The sequence below is a fragment of the Syngnathus typhle genome, linkage group LG2 (genome assembly GCF_033458585.1).
Source record: "Syngnathus typhle isolate RoL2023-S1 ecotype Sweden linkage group LG2, RoL_Styp_1.0, whole genome shotgun sequence".
NCBI lineage: Eukaryota > Metazoa > Chordata > Actinopteri > Syngnathiformes > Syngnathidae > Syngnathus > Syngnathus typhle.
The window spans coordinates 7,053,763-7,072,774 of NC_083739.1; the positions used below are offsets into that span (position 1 = coordinate 7,053,763).

The 19,012-nt window shown below is 40.3% G+C and overlaps 1 protein-coding gene across 1 annotated transcript; it reads left to right on the plus strand.

Annotated features, from left to right (window-relative positions):
* The first annotated feature begins 302 nt into the window (after positions 1-302).
* Positions 303-17,363, plus strand: LOC133150205 (gamma-aminobutyric acid receptor subunit alpha-5-like). Its single transcript, XM_061272588.1, has 9 exons — positions 303-378; positions 1,032-1,156; positions 3,119-3,186; positions 4,288-4,508; positions 6,713-6,795; positions 11,286-11,429; positions 15,895-16,047; positions 16,142-16,353; positions 16,992-17,363. The coding sequence occupies exons 1-9, from the start codon at positions 320-322 to the stop codon at positions 17,289-17,291; spliced, it is 1,365 nt and encodes a 454-aa protein (XP_061128572.1). The 5' UTR covers positions 303-319; the 3' UTR covers positions 17,292-17,363.
* The last annotated feature ends 1,649 nt before the right edge of the window (positions 17,364-19,012 follow it).

Genomic DNA, 19,012 nt, shown 5'->3' on the forward strand with positions numbered 1-19,012 from the left:
CACAAAGATGGGGGGGCTCTGTAGTAGTGAATTTTGCAGAATGTGTTTCTGAGCCGCACGAGAGGGCCATGCTGCGGCGAAATCTTCTCCCCGGGTGGTGCATGATGACCCCCAGGTATGGTGAGGTGTGAAAGAGTTCTAGCCTCACTGAACAGAGGTTTAATAAGTGATTCCACTGAATGGGGAGTTTATAGCAAGCCTCACCTGAGTTTACAAATTGTGCTTACAACCTTTGGCATAATATTGATTTTAGTGGTGCTGGTTTGTTTCATTTGTTGTTGTTTTTGTACATGTTGCAGCAGCAAAGAAAGTGAGCACGATGTCAGCCTGCATGGCGTGGCTTCTATTTATCCTTCTTCTGTTTGGATGCCAAAATGGGTAAACTCAATGTAACTTTAACTTGAATGCATCGCGCCCACTTCAAGATCCTTGCACTGACTGGAGAAAGTACATTTTCAAAAGCAACTCGTACTAAGAAGTAATTGAAAATGAAACCATTTTGTAAAAGAAGCTCTTGGTTGTTGGAGGACATTTTGCTGAGCTTTCCTTTCAGCTCTGCCGCTTTCTTACTGATTGATGACATATCCCTGCTGCACGATTACACTCTGCCTTAAGTGCACAGGGATCCTTGACCGTGCTGTCAGTAAATCAGCAGAATAGCCCAATCTCATCAGTGGCTCGTCAAACACCTTCAAATCTGACTCAGTAGCTTACTTTCAATTCTTTGCAACAACGTTATTTTTGTTGTAGTCACAGACGAGTGTCGCCCCAAAGGAGCTTTCAGTCGTGTTATGCATAATTTGAAGGAAGTAACATTTGAAATAGATTTTTGGAAAAATCTTTACAAGCTGAGACTTAAACTGTCTCCAATGGTGGCTGCAAGCAATTAATAATTCACCACAACAAGACTACCCAAGCGTTGAACAGGCAATGGATCACATTTAACCACACAGCATTTGCCACGTCTGTACTTTGACTAACAAAGTGGTTAAAGTGGTGTCAGGTCTTTGACTTCAATTCTCCCCTCACAGCGGCTGTCAGTCCTCCCCCGAGGCTCAAAAGGAGGCGGCCACAAGCGACAACAGCACAGTGTTCACCAGGATCCTGGATGGGCTCCTTGATGGTTATGACAACAGGCTGCGGCCTGGTCTTGGAGGTTGGACCAATCCATCCATCCATCCATCCATCCATCCATCCATCCATCCATCCATCCATCCATCCATCCATCCATCCATCCATCCATCCATCCATCCATCCATCCATCCATCCATTCCCCCCACCCAAGTCCGTCCGTCTGCCCGTCTTCCATCCAACCCATCCATTTACACCACCTAAAAGTCTCATTTCAAAGTCAAGTGTAGCAAAAATTCTCTCCCTGCACATCTGAAAGCCTGTTGACATGTTGCTTCTTAATTTCTGGGACATGCACAGCATTGGCAGGTGAATATTTGAGTTTTGCAAGTTAAATGGCGTCAATGTTGAGCGTGTGCGTCACTCCCTGCAAGCACAACCTGAGTGTTCTCATCATAGTGTTCACCTTGGCAACAGGAGCAAACCTTGGGATTTGACACACAAGATTTTTTTTCTGATGGTGATAAACTAAAAGCTTTTCAGTTTCACTAACAATGAGCTTGCAGCAAGCATATTCATCTCTTTATGTGCATTTCTATACTATGTTCCTCTATATTTGTTGTGTACACGGTATATACACATAGACGGACGGCCGTACGTATATAGGGAAGAAGAGAGTTTTTTTCATTGTCAAGCGCAAAAGCCTGCCGTCACATCCTGGTAACAGTCGCTTCCCTTGACATGAGTGTACATACAGTTTGTCCAATACAGAGTCAGAAAACATTCAAGGCCTCTCCATGACAAGCAATCGGAGTTTGCCATAAACAGAATGATATGCATTAAAGAGGAATTTGGAGGTTTTATTTGGACACCACACTTATATAAAATGCTTCACTAAAAAAATTCAAGGTGTGTTCTGTTGCTACAAATTAGGGCCTGACCAATTAATCGTCCTGCCAAATAAATCGGCCAGTTATATTTTTTTCAAAATAAGCCGAATCAGCTCAAATATGGCCGATTATTCTATTAGTGTCTCACAAAACAGTACAGGAGTCTGAGTGGTGCAGAACGGTGTCCTTATACTAATTGTCTACTAAGTTGCATTGCTAAGGTTTTAAAGTTGTTCCACCTGTACAATAACCTTAATCCAATTTGCAGCAACAAATACAAGACCAAAGGCTTTTAGAAATTCAATTATAAATAGATTTGTTTTTAATTTAGGTAAATAAATAATTTCCAAACAGTTTAATGCTATTGTTTACTTTTTTTTTGCATGTTTTTGTCGCTAACTTTACTCTGTTTAATAACCAAACAAATACTGAAGAGCCAAGTGTTGTAAATTAGTCATGTTGTAACTTAATTCATATATTGTTGGTAGTAGTGAAAAAAAGTTAATGTATTCTGTATGTTTTCTTAGAATTAATCAGCCGATTAATCAATCGTTTTCATTTCTTTCAAGTATCGCAATTGGCCTAAAAGAATTCATGTGGTTCGTGCCCTACTACAAATGCCTACATTTGTCTTTAAATATTAAATTCTTTGTTTTGTTTTTTAATTAAAAGGAGTCTATAGACATTGTTGTGCAAAGGTCTGTTATAATATAACAGCAAGCAGAAAATAACCTTTATGAAATTGACGTCATATTCTATTTGAGATGGATTGGCTTTAATTGTACATATTATTATTCAGCAACAGCGGTGTCAATTCAATTAAATAATCAGTAACATCTCATTGCAAACACTAATGAGAACATTTTGTTTTTTTAAATAATACTTGACTTTATGCTGAAGTTTTCCAATAGATTTATTTTGTGTTTGTTACTTCGTGCTTGTGTCTTTATAATGTACAGTTATTTTTTTTTTAATATAGCTAAATGCTAAACAAATACAATACAGATTGATGGGATTGGATTAGATATATTCTTGAAGGTTGTATCTTTTGCTCTTCTCCCAATAAATAAATAAATGAATAGATAAATAAATAAATGCTTCACTAGTGTTCCAAATTTAGGCCCCATTGTGAAGCTTTCTCTATGGTCTCTCCACAGAGAACGTCACAGAGATCAAGACAGATATTTTTGTCACAAGCTTCGGCCCAGTGTCTGACACAGAAATGGTGAGTTCACCTTCATGTGGGTCATACAGTAATTAAGTCAAAATGAAGCTATTATACCTTACGGATGGCCATCTCCAACTTTTTCCAAATGATTCATGCCCTTAATAGCACGTCCGCCTCACAGTTAGGAGGGTGCGGGTTCGATTCCACCTCCGTCCCTCCCTGTGCGGAGTTTGCATGTTCTCCCCGGGCCCGCGTGGGTTTTCTCCGGGCACTCCGGTTTCCTCCCACATCCCAAAAACATGCTTGGTAGGCCGATTGAAGTCTCCAAATTGTCCCTAGGTGTGAGTGCGAGTGCAAATGGTTGTTTGTCTCTGTGTGCCCTGCGATCGTCTGGCAACCGGTTCAGGGTGTTCCCCGCCTACTGCCCGATGACCGCTGGGATAGGCTCCAGCACTCCCGCGACCCCCGTCGGGACTAAGCGGTTCAGAAAATGGATGGATGGATGGATATTTACATATATGTGCTCTGATTAGCACATCCGCCTCATCATTCAGAGGTGGGGGTTTTAACCTTCTTGCATGGAGTTTGCATGTTCTCCCTGTGCCTGTGTGGTTTTCCTCCCACATTAAAAAAAACGAACATGGTAGGCCGATTGACAACTTCAAATTGTCTGTAAGTGTGATTGTGAGTGTGAATGGTTGTTTGCCCTGCAATCGGCTGGCGTTCAGGCTGCATCCCGCCTCTTGCTCAAAGATAGCTGGGATCGGCTCCAGCATTCCCGCGACCTTCGTGAGGATAAGCGGTTCAGAAAATGTAGATGAGAAGACAAGATGAGTCCTTTTTTAGTCCAGTATTCCTGGCACTCTATAAAAAAGCAATGATCAAAGACTGATATTGGCGAGGGCCTTCTGTAGGTGTTCGACTTGATAAATGTATGTTCATCAAGAGTGTGGAGGGTAAGGTTAGTTTGCTTGATAACATACATACATAATCTTTTACTCATTAAGAAAATAAAGGCAAGTCAATATTTCAGTGTCATATTTCTCACAGATTCCAACTTCTCAATTTGATCTCTCACTATGTCAGAGTGGATTTGAGAAAACTAAGAACAGTCTTGCTGCTCATATTTTTCTCATTCTCTTTGGTGTTTGCTCCTAGGAATACACCATTGATGTGTTCTTCCGTCAGACTTGGAAGGACGAGCGCCTGTGCTTCAAAGGGCCCATGGAGAAGTTGTCCTTGAACAACCTGCTTGCCAGCAATATTTGGACACCTGACACGTTTTTCCTCAATGGCAAGAAGTCCATTGCTCACAACATGACCACACCAAACAAGCTGCTGAGGCTCACTGATGACGGCACTCTCCTTTACACTATGAGGTGGGTTCTAATACAGATAATGTATCAAGATTGATAGATTAAAAAATTATAACCTAACCAAACAATGGTTGTTGAAAAGAAAATGTCAACGAAAAGAATTCTGGGAAGAAAGCCAACAGAAATTCTTTCAATAATACAACAGCGACATCCAGTGGTTTTTGTTTTACCTGCCTTCAAAGCAAATGGAAAACTAATATAAGTAATGTCTATGCTTATGTCACGCCATAGTTATTGAGATGACACACATTCAAGGTTTCTTTTATCCTAATCTTAATGATATAGCCCATTTCATTGTAAACTATTTTAGCCATCACTTCTGTAAAAGGTGGAGTTTTTATCCGGCCCACCTAATAGACGATTCAAAAGACCAAGAATTCTGCAATATTTGTTGTGTTTAGTCCTTTTTCAGTTAGTTGATCAATACTGTATTTCTTTTAATTCACTTCATTAAATAATTGGAGAACACAAACAGTAAATGTCACACCCTTTACAGTGTTTTATTTTTTAAAATGGTCAATAATTCCTAATTGAATGAACATTCAAAAACGAGCCACATTTTTGGGTCACAGTTTTTACTTTATTTTTTTAAATCAAATGAAATGTCCTTGAAACTATCATGGATCAGCTTGTCTCATGGTTCAGGGGTTTCCAGGGCTTTTCTGTGGGTACAATGGCTTCGTCTGGTATTCTGAAAATGTGCATTTTGGGTGCATTACAGACTCCAAATTATCATAACTGTTGATCAGAGATGTTCACATTAAATGAAGTGAGGAGCTGTTTTGATTGATGCCGAATCGAGTGAGGTATGCTCACGTCCACAATGGCGCAAACCACCTTTTGTTAAACATGCCAGCCAATTAAATTACCTGGTCGAGCAGACCACACAGAATTCTGTCGGTCATGAAAATAGAGGCCTGAGTATTCAGACAGGACTGGACTGGATGAAGAAAAATGATCTTCATTTGTCATGTACACACACGGACACAGATAATGACCTCTGCATTTGGCCCGTCACTGTAGTGGAAACAATCACTGGAGCTTACTTCACATGGGAGTCATTCACATGGAAACACTTATTTATCTTATCTCATTACAAACTTCAATGGGCGCTGTATGACACACAAAAGCTACCATTAGCTGTGAGCAGAATGTATATGGACTTGCTTACAGCCATATTCAATTTCAAAAAGCTTTTAGCCATTACTACTGTCAAATATTCAAGTTCATACAAATAAAACGAGTAAGACATTCATTGTACTCAATACATTCTGGTTGTTTTAAACTGAGTAATACATTGGTGTGGAATACATTTGCCACCTATCCAGTTTGTTCATTTGAGTCATACAGCCCTCCATCACTTACGTCTGTACTCAGGATGCTTTTGAACATGGAAAGAAAGAGGTCCCAAGTGGATTCAGCACATCTTGTTCAGTTATCAGTTATCAGATCAGTGTAAAGCTCCAGAGAATAATAAGTTTCCTCTGAAGGATGACTAAGGTATTACTTTGTGCTCCATTGAATAAATAAAGCTCACTGAACTTCTATCATTGTATCGCTGTAAATTATCATGTAAGGGACAAGATTAATCCAAAAGATTTTGATCTAGTAAACTTTTATTAATTTATTTAAGGTATTATTGAGCTCCTTTTTATTCTGACTAACATAGTAACTGACAAATTCGTTTGAGTCTCTGCTCATACTGCAAATATAAGAAAAAAAAAGCCCATGATGTCAGATTTTTCCACCACACAAACAAATTTTTCATACAGTCAAAATGTTTAATATTTTCTCATCCTAATCTTCCAACTCGTTAAAATGTCAAAGTATTTGTAAATTACCCATGTTTGTGTTGGTGATTTATTTCTATTCTTTAACTGTTTTTATTTGATTTATTTCTCCACAAGTCCCTTTATTAAACTTTTAATTGTTTTTTTATTTACATATTTATACATATTCAAAATAAACTTTTAAAGGAAAGAATACGTGTAAAGAGGCAAGTCCTACAATTCATGAGGTTGATGCTATAAACGAGAAAGTGACCACCAGGTGGCAGGGCTGTCAACTCAAGTACAACATTGGAAATGAAGAAAATTATTGAACAACCATTATTGACAGTCACCCATGTGCGCTCCCCCCAAACACGCGCTATTTCTGATTCATCTCTTGTAAAAATAGTCATCTCATCTTTTTTTTTTTTGCCTCAGATTGACGATATCAGCCGAATGTCCAATGCAATTGGAGGATTTCCCCATGGACTTCCACGCCTGTCCTCTGAAGTTTGGCAGCTGTGAGTAAATAACGTTTGGTTCACTCTCAAATAAAAAGTGTCCGCGTGTGTCGACATACAACAATAGCCTGATGAGGTCGCGCAGTTTATAAAAACAGATCTGGCAAAATTCCATAATTTTCCAGCTTCTTGGACTAAAATAATGAGTTAAAATTTACATGATTTTTGTCAGACACAGGTGACAACCCTAGTGGGACATAGTCCAGCCACTATGTACGAAGCACATTTGACTGTAATCCAATTACAGTATAAGGGGCACTTGGGAGTCTGAAGCAAACTCGTACTAAATCGCCTTAGCCTTGCAGGTGAGAGGTGTGTGCAATGTGTATAATATTATTATTATTATTATTATTATTATTATTATTATTATTATTATTATTATTAAAATTGATCGGGTTTGCTAGATAATTCAAGTTGGAAAATGGAGAATGAAATGTTCGCAAGCTTATACTAAAACAAAAAAAATCAATATATAAATTATCTTTGCTTTGATTGAGTCTCTGTTCCACTCACTAATTCAGTTAGTTCCTGAAATGTGGGCGTCTTGTGTTCACCATGTACGTGTTGTTATGTTAGACTTGTTTTGGTCGGCCGCTGGACTTCAGTAAAAGAAAAAAAAAATCTATTGCGCTCTCGACTGGACTGAGCAACACAAAAGATCCATGTTCCCCAGCTCATCCTAACGTACGCTGTACTCCTGATTTCTTTTTTTAAATATAGTACTCTACCATGGCGTGATCTCATGACCACCCAGCGACTATTCTTGTCAAATTCAAATCTGCTCATTTCTGCTCGCCTTTTTCATTCAAAGGGTATTGCATGAAATGACAAAGTGGCCAACCTTAAACCATGTTACAGACTCATTTTGAACTATGCCATGCATAAAACAGTAGGGAAAATGATTTTGATTGCATGGGACCTTTAACAAGACCTGTTTTAACAATGATTCATACTCGTCATGATGCATTTGACTCCACAGCGTGCAAGATCATTGTCAAAGTAATCTGTAGGTAGTGTTTATTCTCTATCCTCCATTTCCTCCCGTAAAGAAAAATGCCTCAAATCGATCCCCGACAAATCAGTGTTGTGACTCGGTAATTTACTAACTCTTGGCTCCCAAGACACAGAGTATTGTGTTAAGCCTGGTTCACACTGCAGGATTATCGGTCCGAATTTAGCGGTCAGAATCTCCCCTTCCGACAATCATAGGTCAGCCCTGATTTTAGTAATGGCTCCAAAGATAATCTTACCAGATAATCACGCAGTGTGTGGCGTCTGTCTTCAGGCTGATCTCGGCTGCTCGGAAGAACCTCAATATTAAACATGTTGGATTCTTTTTTTTGTGGCCCAACTACACACCGTTTGCGCTGTCCGCCAATGACAATTGGGCACTCAGCCAGTTGACAGTGACGTATATCTATCTGGATCCAGATACATTTCTAAGTAGTGTGATGAAAATGCTGCTTGTGGACCCAACCTTTTCAGCTCCAAGACCCCCAATGCGAGACATTTGAATGTAAGAATGTGATTAAACTTGCTAGATTTGCATTGATGAATCCACTAGGCCATGAGCGCTAAACCTACGGCGAGTGGTTGGAGTTTTTGGGTTCTCGACCAGCAACCACCACACAAGTGGCAGGTTAGCTGTGACGAACTGGCTTTCCGGAGTGCTGACCTATATTTTTTCAGTGTACATTGTTTCTGCTAGTATTTACATTACTTGGTGATATCAACTGATGTAAACAAACAGACAGACAGACAGACAGACAAAAAATATACACCATTGCATTTACGGTGTTGCACTTGAACGTTCATAAACTCGCTCATATTTATTTGGGCTTTGCACCCTTTGCATTTTTATGTCCCAAATTCGAAACGTTTTCTGGGCCTTTGGGCAAACAAGATAAGAAATAATACATTCACTATAAATGATCATTTAATTAAAGAAATTACTGTTTTGCACTTTATTTATCCATCCTTTGTTTCCTCAGTCTGTCACCTACAGCAGATTGCTTGTGTTTGCACATCCTGGACCGCAGTCATGTTTTTGTCAATTGAAGAAAAGACAATTCAAGCAATTTTCTCTTGCATTTAAGATTGTAAAGTGATAGCAGCACCTGGATGCTAGTGTGAATGGAATGGGTGAAAATACCAATATGCCGGAGGGTAACAGCTTGCAGCAACCTTTTGAGATTGTGAAAAGAACTATGAACTCTTCATTTTTTGGAATGGTGAACTTAGTTAATACATTTTCAATTATGAACGATAAACTGAACTAGTTCATTTTCAAAGTTGTGAACTGAACTTTAAACTAGTTTATGTTGAAAATGAACTTTCCCAACACTGCTTAAAAACAAATGTAGGGCAAATTGAAACAAGCAAAGAGCAGCTCTAAATTTGGCCCAGGTAAATTCCATTAATCCCCTACTCTCTCCTACAAAACCTAAATCCTAATTTACCTGCCAGCCTTCCAACAGTCAGTTCTCAATCATGCAGGGATGAGTCACTACAATTCACACAGTGTCTTGTTCAGCAAGCAAGTTTTTGGGGTGAATGCACATCCGAGGGGGTCGGCCCTCGGATGTGCATTCACCTTGTGTGCATTTGCATGGTCAAACTCATTTTGGGGAAAAATAACGGTTACCTGGAGAAAAAAAACGTCATTTCAATGAACCAAGTAGATGACAAAATTTGTATTCGTGATCATTCTGACAGCCGGATAGGATTTATTAAGTAAGCAGTCTGACAACCTTTTTGGCACGTAGTGTTCAAGCACTTAGTGTGTATTGTGGGAAGGTTGGCACAGGTATGACATCATGCTTGCCAAAGTCATTAGCTCTTCTTGGGAGTAAGGCAAATCTGTGAAAGTCCCTTATTCCAATCTATCTATCGTCCAATTAAAGCCAAACCACACCACAGGTGAGCATCAACAAAATAAATGTATTTATTATATTTATTCGAGCAAAACACCTTCCTGTTGGTTCATTCAATTGTATGTAGAGTGTGCCTGCTGTCTTAGTCTGCCACACAAACGATAACACTTGTTCTACAAACGATCCCAAAAAGCTTCACTGGGGTGACCGCACGTGCGTCGTTCACGTCACCTACCGCAGGTAGTCAGCGGTTGAGGAAAGCTTATTGCTATGTACACAGCACCAGGTACATCAAGCTTACACTTCTGACAAGTGTTGTTCCCACAAAGGGATCACAAGGACAGACAGAGAAGTCAAACGGCTAATTGCTAAGATAACGTAAGATTAGTGTTGCCAACTCCCTGATGAAAAAAAATGAAAATAAATAAGGAACACTTCACCGAGCTGATTACCTTCACACTTCCTGGTGTGTGTTTGTTTTTTTTTGTTGCTATTTTTTTGTAGGCGAAACAATGTCGGAGATGAGTAAATGCATATTTTTGAATGATATGAACACATGAAAGTATCCAGAAATGTACTTGAATACAAACCAACAAAATCATCTAAATAAATATTTCTCAAACAGACACCAGAGGATTAAAAAATTAATTCTTTACATTCGTGGTGGACAACAAATCTTCCTGGGGTTCCCCGAGTTTTATTGTGCCATATGTTCCGTAAGTGTCCACCACTGGAAGCATATTGCTTGAGGTCAGTAGGTCCACCATGGACTGTGGAAAAATTGCATTGCAGTGCGCTTGATAGATATTTTCTCGCACTTTTTCGGCCCATGTGTTTTCTGCTTCTGGGTCTTCACTGTATTTTTGCAATCGCAACAGCAATTCGCAATGCTGCTCAAAGGTATGTGACTGTGTTCCATGCTCATTGGTCACAGTGCAGGTGAGGTCCTCAGAGGAACTTTGCTGTAAGGTGTTAAAAGGCATTGTTGGAGGTCATGTGTGAGATAGAGCTTAATGAACCCAGCTGACCTTGGGTTCACCCTAAATTGGTAGACACGGGTAATTGCAAAAGACTGGATGAACTTGGAACTGCCAATTTGGTAAACATTTTTGACGAGGCTCTGTTGCTTGCTCTCAAGGCACTCCAGTATTCTTTTCAAAATCCCATGGAAAACTTTGCTCTAGGTAGGTAGTGAAATCACAGGAAATTAAACTCATGATCAATACACAATTTCTACCTGTGATTAATACATAATGCCAGCCCCTGCACTAAACACATGTATACGTTCAATCGTCTTGTTATATTTCACTCAAGGTGAAAATGACAGATAAAGTTCATTTGTTTGCGCAAGATGAAATCACGGGCTTTTCATCACAAGAGTGATGCAACAGATGATGAAGGTTAATCTGATTTGGGCTGGTTTTGGTTGACAAACTGTCATCCCTAATCCAGATGGGTACCTTGAACAACACATAAATAACCATATGTGAACAAATAGATTTATGTTCTAATCAGAAACTGCCTGCCACCACATTGGATGTTTACAAATGTTGCTCCTTTTTGAAATTTGTATCTTATTTACAGGGTGAAATTACATACTGTCTTTTTTTTTGTCAGATGCCTATCCGGTGTCTGAGGTGGTTTACACGTGGACTCAAGATGCTGCCACGTCTGTGGAGGTGGCAGACGACGGGTCAAGACTCAACCAGTACCATCTGATTGGATTAACTGCCGGCACAGAAGACATACATACAAGCAGAGGTTGGTGTGCAAAATGAATGCAAAAATCTGTTTCTCTAATCACTGGCAATAAGGCCAAGATATCATAATCGATAAGGTCAAAGGTCAAGGCTACAAGGAACACTTTGAACACAAGACAATAAGTTAAGAAACCCGTAGTTATATTTACAAAACTTTCTCATATGGAGGCGCATTGGATTAATCCAGTCATGTCTCTACCAGCAGCTATTTGTGTGCATGTCCACCAAACAAAATCCTCTCTATACAGCAAGTAATGGGGTCAAAAGGCAACAATGGCAAGTCATTTCTCAGTAAACAAACCTTCCATCGACCAAACTTGACTTTTATTCTTTACCTGCTGAAAGACATACTACACCATGGGCCATTGGTATCACCCAATAAAGCGAGGTGACTAGTAATGCTAGATTTAAAAAAAGAAGAAAAAAGAGCGTGTGAGGCCGATAGTAAATGTGGGAGACATTATCGGGGGATCAGCGTCAATGAGCAGAGGCAAGTACATGAGAGTAGCCTATCCCTCACACAACCAGCTGTCTACAGGCCCTGGGCAGCCTTGTAAAACAACAATTATGCACACTCACCGACACACACACATACACACACGCACACACACAGAACCAGAGAGAAGCCTCGGGTTAATCCTGAAGCAACACCCGCTCACCCCCACCCCCACAGCCACCCATCCAACCACCCCCATCAGCTTTTGCATAAGAAGATGACATCACAGATCAGTGAGGGATTGGTTGGTTTGTCCCGAATGTGTGGGTGAGCAGGATTCTACAGATTTATCTTAATGACTGTCCTGACTAGGGCATCTGCAATGTAAGGGAAGACATCTTGGAGGCAACCTAGTGATGTCTTGAGTTAATTTTGGTATGTGATTGGTAGGAGATTTAATTATCTGATAGTTGTTCAGCTTGCTTCGGAACATGAACCTGTATGGATGTCAAAATGGGATTGGACAGCCAGCTGTGACACGTGGGAGAGTTGGTGTAGGGGTGGGAATGTGGGTTATTGAAAGGCATCTGCTTAATACTCTTATGTAAAAGAGAACTGTAATACAAGTCCATCCAGTTTCGAGTTGAATCATTATTAAAAGTGTGCAATTTGCTTTTTTTTTTTTTTTATGTATGCCCTGAGCTCAATAGTGCCCACTGACGCATTGGCCACTTACTCAACCTTGCTTTAAATAAAAAAAAAAAACTAAGTGCAGCAACTCATATGAGAAGTACCATGGCTTTGAGAATCTGATCAAGCTGTTTTGGTGAAGGTCTTTCTCTCTGTTGTTGGTACAATGCACAAGCATCAGCCCATTAGCTGTAGTCTTTCTTCTTCCATTTAATAGAATGAGTGCATGTAACTTACAGGTTGTTGTGGACATCACTTCAGCTGTATTTACAAGCCATGGACTGATTTTCTTTTCAGGGCCAATACTGATCCAGATTATTAGTTGTTAAAGAGGCCTACAACTGATATTTTAACCTGATATTCATTTGCAATAAACAGGAATTTTTAAACTTTTTTTTTTTTAATTAATACAAACCCAACAGTTACATTTATTTAAAACCCAAAAGGCATTTGGTTATTAAACAGCAGGCTTTCATATTTGTTATTATGTTATTTCCTTCTTTCATATTTAGAAATGACATGTTTATTTTAAAATTGGATGAAAAAGTGCAAAAGCTCAAAAATAAAAAGCTCAGGGAGTTCCAAGGGTTACCAGCAGCTCATAAAGTTCAATGGAAATTTGAACTAATAGCTCCCTAATGTTTTATGAAATAAATATTATTTAAATGTGTATCTTTCACACTACCGCAGCCCAGCATCACCCATAAAGCTAACTAAAACGGAGTATCTAAATGTAAATATTGTATTTTAAATTGTGATAGCAAAGACCTTGTCATTCAAAATTAAGACGCAACATTGCTATTATGCTTTGTGAAACTGGATCTGAGAAAAATTACAATAACTACAGGAGAAACTATTAATCCCTGACCCAGTTTTAAATTGATCACTTATCAGCCATTGGATCAATAAAAATAAGACAATGCCGATAATCGGCAAGATGCCAAATATTGGCCCCCATTCATTCACAGCCTTGATCCTATTCAGGACAATGGAGAATATTCTTGTTGTATCTTGCACCACACATTTTCAATAGGAAACAGGTCTGAGCTGTTGGTAGGTCAGTCTCGTCCTCACGTACTTTTCCCGTGAACCCACTCGCGGTGCCTTCACACATATGGAAGTTATCCATTCCATGGTCACTAACACAACCCAATACCATCACAGATGCTGGCTTTTAAACTCTGTGCTGGTAGCAATCCAAATCGTCTTTTTCGTCTTTGGCCCAGAGGGCACCACATCCCATGATTTCCCCAAACAATTTGAAATGTGGACTCGTCAGAGGACAGCACACTTTTATGCTTAGCCTCCGTCCATCTTAGATGAGTTCAGTCGCAAAGAAGCCAGCTGGTGGCGTTTCTGTGTGTTGTTTATATATTGCTTTCACTTCGCATGAGAGATTTTAATCTTGCATTTGTAGCATTAGTAACGAACTGTGTTAGCTGACAATATTTTCCTTTTCCTGAGCAAATATGGCAATATCCTTTTTACAATGTCTTTTTTGTGTGCTGTCTGAGGTGCAGTTAGAGAAAAAATGCTTAGTGAGATAAGTGGCTGAAAATAACTGGTCTTTTATTAGCACCGTTAGTCCACTATACCAATTGAGTGTCTGGAGGCGGGGATTAGTGTACACCCATCTTGAGGACATCACTGCTTGCGTCTCAGGTGTTCTTTAAAAAAATTCTAACCCCATCTGTAAAACTGGATTAAAAGTGACAACAGTAACATTTCTGTCAAAAGTCTGAGCTATTGTCGCAAGAGCCACGTGTCTTTATGTGTGTCGAAGGCAAGAAGATCCTACTTACCAGTCGACCAGCATTGCAGCATCGTTCCCTGATATAAAAGGAAGTTCTCCTTGGATGTGACGTATGAAGTAGTGGTTAAAAAGTGCTATGATCCACCAAAAGAACATGTTCCTCTTCATTCCTTTGCTCCCAGTGCTGCTGGGATCCTTGCATTAAACGTGACTCTGGGGCGTCCCAGGTCAGCGGTGCCTTGTGTCCGGTCTCCTCCAGCAAATGACGGGCCTACTCTTCGGCAGGGGCACTGAAGTCATCAGGGAGTTAGAAGGTGCTAGTGTTTGGGTCAGAAAACCAGTAGTTTCGGGGATCTCCGGATCCAGTCATGGCAAGCGGCCACATGGTCAAGCTCTCAGTGGGACCCACCTGCAAAACTGCTATCAGCTGATCCTGGCATACAATATTTTTTTCTCTCTTTGTGATTCAGCAAAATCCACCAAATTAAAATGAAAAAAAAGGATGTGCCGTCCCCCACCCCTCCCACCTAGCCCCCTTCCATCCCACCCGTATTTAGTTGAGACGACTGATGTGCTCTATGGCTGAGAGGTGTGCACTGCCGTCACCACACAAGAGATCATGCCTCATGGAGATTGGCATGGCTGAGTGGGCGGGGCACGGAGCTCTGCGAGGATCCCAGGACGGGAAGGCTCACCCTTCTGCGGCCGCCCCCAACCCCCCTCCCCCACCCGCCCCTCCCTTCTCTTCCACTCTTAGTCTTACTGACGGCAGGATGCAGATTGTAACCGGGGATTAGGCTGGTTCAAAAATCCGATTTTGCCCGTAGAAAGCCTTGCGTATTAATGGGTGTGTGGTGTGTGTGTGTTCTTGCAAGAGAGTGTGTTTGAGAGCTGTTTGTGTTTGTTTGGACTTTGTGTGAGAGTAGTGTAGTCACTAGGTTTTTCGTAGTTTACCAGTGGCGGCAATCGGAAACTCCTCTTGGCAAATAGTCGTTTTAAGCCTCAAATGCAATCTTCAGTTGTTTAAATGAAAATTGCATGGTCGACCCCCCAAATTACACACCAACTCAATCCTGCCCTTTCTGTTTTTTGGTCAAGACCCCTTGCACTGTCATAACTCTATATATAATCCCATCACATCCTGGAAAGAATTCACGGGGCTTGATTTCATTTGTCATAGTAAGAATCAGTATGCTTCATTGTATTCCATTTTCTCCTTAACCTGACCTCATTTTTGGGTGCTCCAACATCTGCGATTATTGGTGACAATCCTTTCCCCTCTACTATCTGGAGAAATGAGGCAACATTGCGTGCTTGTGGTTACAAATCTCTAACATTACTGTTGTTTACTATTATTCTATAGAAAGTCAAAGCAAGAAACATTAATTTTACACACTATTTAGGATAAAAATGGTCTATTTGAACATTTCTTGTCAATGAGAATTGCATTTTTACCTTTTTTTTCAATAGATGTTTCCCAGTTATTGTTGAGGCTCTACAGCATCTGCAATAATTGTTCAATCCAACAATAATGTTTTGAGGCTCTCACATTTTTGTGTTCTACTTTTATTGTTTGTTTCCCTACAGGTCAGTATACAGTCATGATGGCTCACTTCTACCTGAAAAGGAAGATTGGATATTTTGTCATCCAGACATATATGCCATGTTTTATGACTGTAATCCTGTCCCAGGTGTCATTTTGGCTAAATAGAGAATCTGTTCCTGCACGGACAGTTTTTGGTGAGTGTAGTCCGCTGACAATAGAGAGACTTCTTAAAACATCCATTCCATGTAGCTTGCAATCTTACAAAATCAACGTCACATTTGTTGACAGGGGTGACCACAGTGCTGACAATGACCACCCTCAGCATCAGCGCCAGAAACTCCCTCCCTAAAGTGGCCTACGCTACAGCAATGGACTGGTTCATTGCCGTCTGTTACGCATTTGTCTTCTCGGCCCTTATTGAATTTGCAACGGTGAACTACTTCACCAAGAGGAGTTGGGCGTGGGATGGCAAGAAAGCTCTGGAAGCACAGCACCCAAAGGTACAACACCTGGCGCATTCTTCATTTTGATTGAAGCCAGTACCCACAAGGGCTGCAAAGCACACTGTTCTGTCTGTACTTTTCAAAACTTATTCTCGGAACAAGCTGACAGATATTATTGCACAGAAACTGCTATTTTTTAATCTTCAGTGGTGCTCTGGCAATATTTAGACAATTTATCATTGCAATCCCAGCTTTTGCTATTATGACCTCCATCGCTCCGTTCATGTTAATCTTAGAAGAAATGTACTTTCTGGTATAACCAGTAACAACTTTTATTTAAAAAAAAAAAAAAAAGTGATCATAATCAAGTATAATTCATGATCAACTTTGAGGACAGAAATCCAACAGAAAATGATCTCATTTTTGTTATGGTTATTTTTATGAAGTTAATTCTGACTTTCCAAATTGTATGAAGCTAGCTTTTTCATTTTACCCAAAATATACACTCACAAAACTGTTTATCATGCATGTGTGTATCGGCATAAAAATCCAGTGGATGTCGCACTCGTAAGGACTTTAGATCAAACTCAACTGTCCGTATCAGACCTCATTTGCTGGTCCACTGGGACAATCAATGTGTTGTGGCGGAAGATCTTTAGCGCGTCATAAAAGTTTTGTTGTCTGTCACGCTGCAGAAACGGGACCCCATGGTGCTGTCGAAAAAGTCCAATAACGTTTGCTCGGCAGCCCTCAACTGCACGCCGAACATCACCAAGGACGTCTCAATCTCTACCATCTCCAACACAGCATCGCTGCAGCTGCGAGCCTCTGAGCTAAAGATGGCGGACCCCAAGAAGACCTACAACAGTGTCAGCAAGATTGATAAAATGGCTCGGATAGTGTTTCCTGTTCTCTTTGGAACCTTCAACCTTGTCTACTGGGCCACCTATCTAAACAGGGAACCAGTGATAAAGGGAGTTGTTGCCTTGCCCTAGTGTAGTGTAATTTGAAGTCTATGCATCTCTGTATGTCACCTTAAATGGTGAACTAGCTGCAGTGAGTAGAGCATAAGCTATTTTTGCTGGCCAGAGATGCCTCAGTTTCTGCAAGGTATAGCAACTTAGAATATGGAATGCCGCAGCTGTTGTTATGCAGGGGAAAGAGTCTTCTACATGTCCTTCTTAGGACATTTGAGAGCAACGAGTACACTAAAATACGAACAGCAGCTGCACTCCAAGTCATGACATCAACGGTTTGGCCAGGTATAAGATAGGCTTGTCTGTCAGAAGAGGGGGCTTTTTGGGGGCGAACATCTGTGCCGTTGAGAGCTGAAACATCTTTGCTTTTGGGGCCACTCAAACTTTTGAAGAGACATCACTCTGACATCGGTTGAATAACATCTTTTCCCAATCAGCCGTGTGTCACCCAAGTGGTTCCTTACCCGGGCCAGCCATCGTCCACCGAGTGTTTTTTGGAGACCAGCGAAACATCAAAGATCATTCACCACACTAGTCCTTTTTGACATTTTTGATTCAGGTTCATCCTGAAGGGAAAAATAACTCAGAAATGCTTGAAAAAGGCTGCTGGACTCCTGACGTATTTCGGATGGCCCTAAGTTCTTTTTGACAGCACCGTAAACGCTGATTGGTGCTATTTATCTTGCTCGTCCATTCTGCTGCGGGCCGCATGACGCATTCCTTAGAAGACAACTGAGAACACAATGTATCTGCCAATCACAGCTTGAAGCACAGGAGCACGCCACTGCTCTTACTTGACAAAGGTTTTTTTTTAAATGTAGTGATACAAAAGAAATCTTTTGGTCGTTATGCGTTGATGATTTGCTTTCAAGTCCCCTTTTTTTGTTTGCTTTTAAAGTGAACTTTTTTTCTGTTGGAGTGAGGCATCTTGACTTGAACATTCAAACCTTCCATGTTAGATCTGGTTTTCCAATGCTGGGAGTAACAGGGAAAAAAATCTGTGCGGAGATAGAGGTCTAGCTTTGCAAGGGATTTCTGAAAATTGAAATCATCAACTTGGGAAATTCAATGTGGAAAAATTCTTCTCTCATAAAACTTTCAGTTTCATTTAGGGCATACCAACAAGAATATTAATAAAAATGTCTTGGCCCACTTTTACTGGATGACTGGACAGATGTAAATAATGTGTCTACACTGTAATTTCCCATGTGCATGCTAAATTAAATTTGAGCCTGTATAGCTATAAAGTAAAGTGTGAAAATCGATTCACAGATGAGTGATCAAGTCTTGGTTTGACTAGCAATGTTGATGTCGAGACCGAAAGGATGTATTACCAGTCCAGCATAGTGAATCCAACGTACAACGTCCAACATTTTCAACAAGCCTGTTTCTGCAACAACCAGTTTTTTTGTTCATGCAAATCCGGAAAAGTAGAAATATTTGATTTAATCCAATACAACACCAATGAGAGGCACAGCTGTATCTGATAACTTGTTTTTAAAACAACATGAATAACTGCTGGTATGGCTTAACATTATGGTCGTTGTATTTTGCAAATCTCTTTTTATGTTTGTGCAATAACTCTTTGGGGAGGGGGCTCGTTAAATTTGAAAATGCAGTTTGGGGTTTTATTCCTACAGTCAAAGTAGTGGTACAGCAGTTTGACAGCAGGCCACTTTAAAGAGGAAGTCACCTCAACAGATTTCTTCACAATAACATGTTGTATATACCCCCTACTA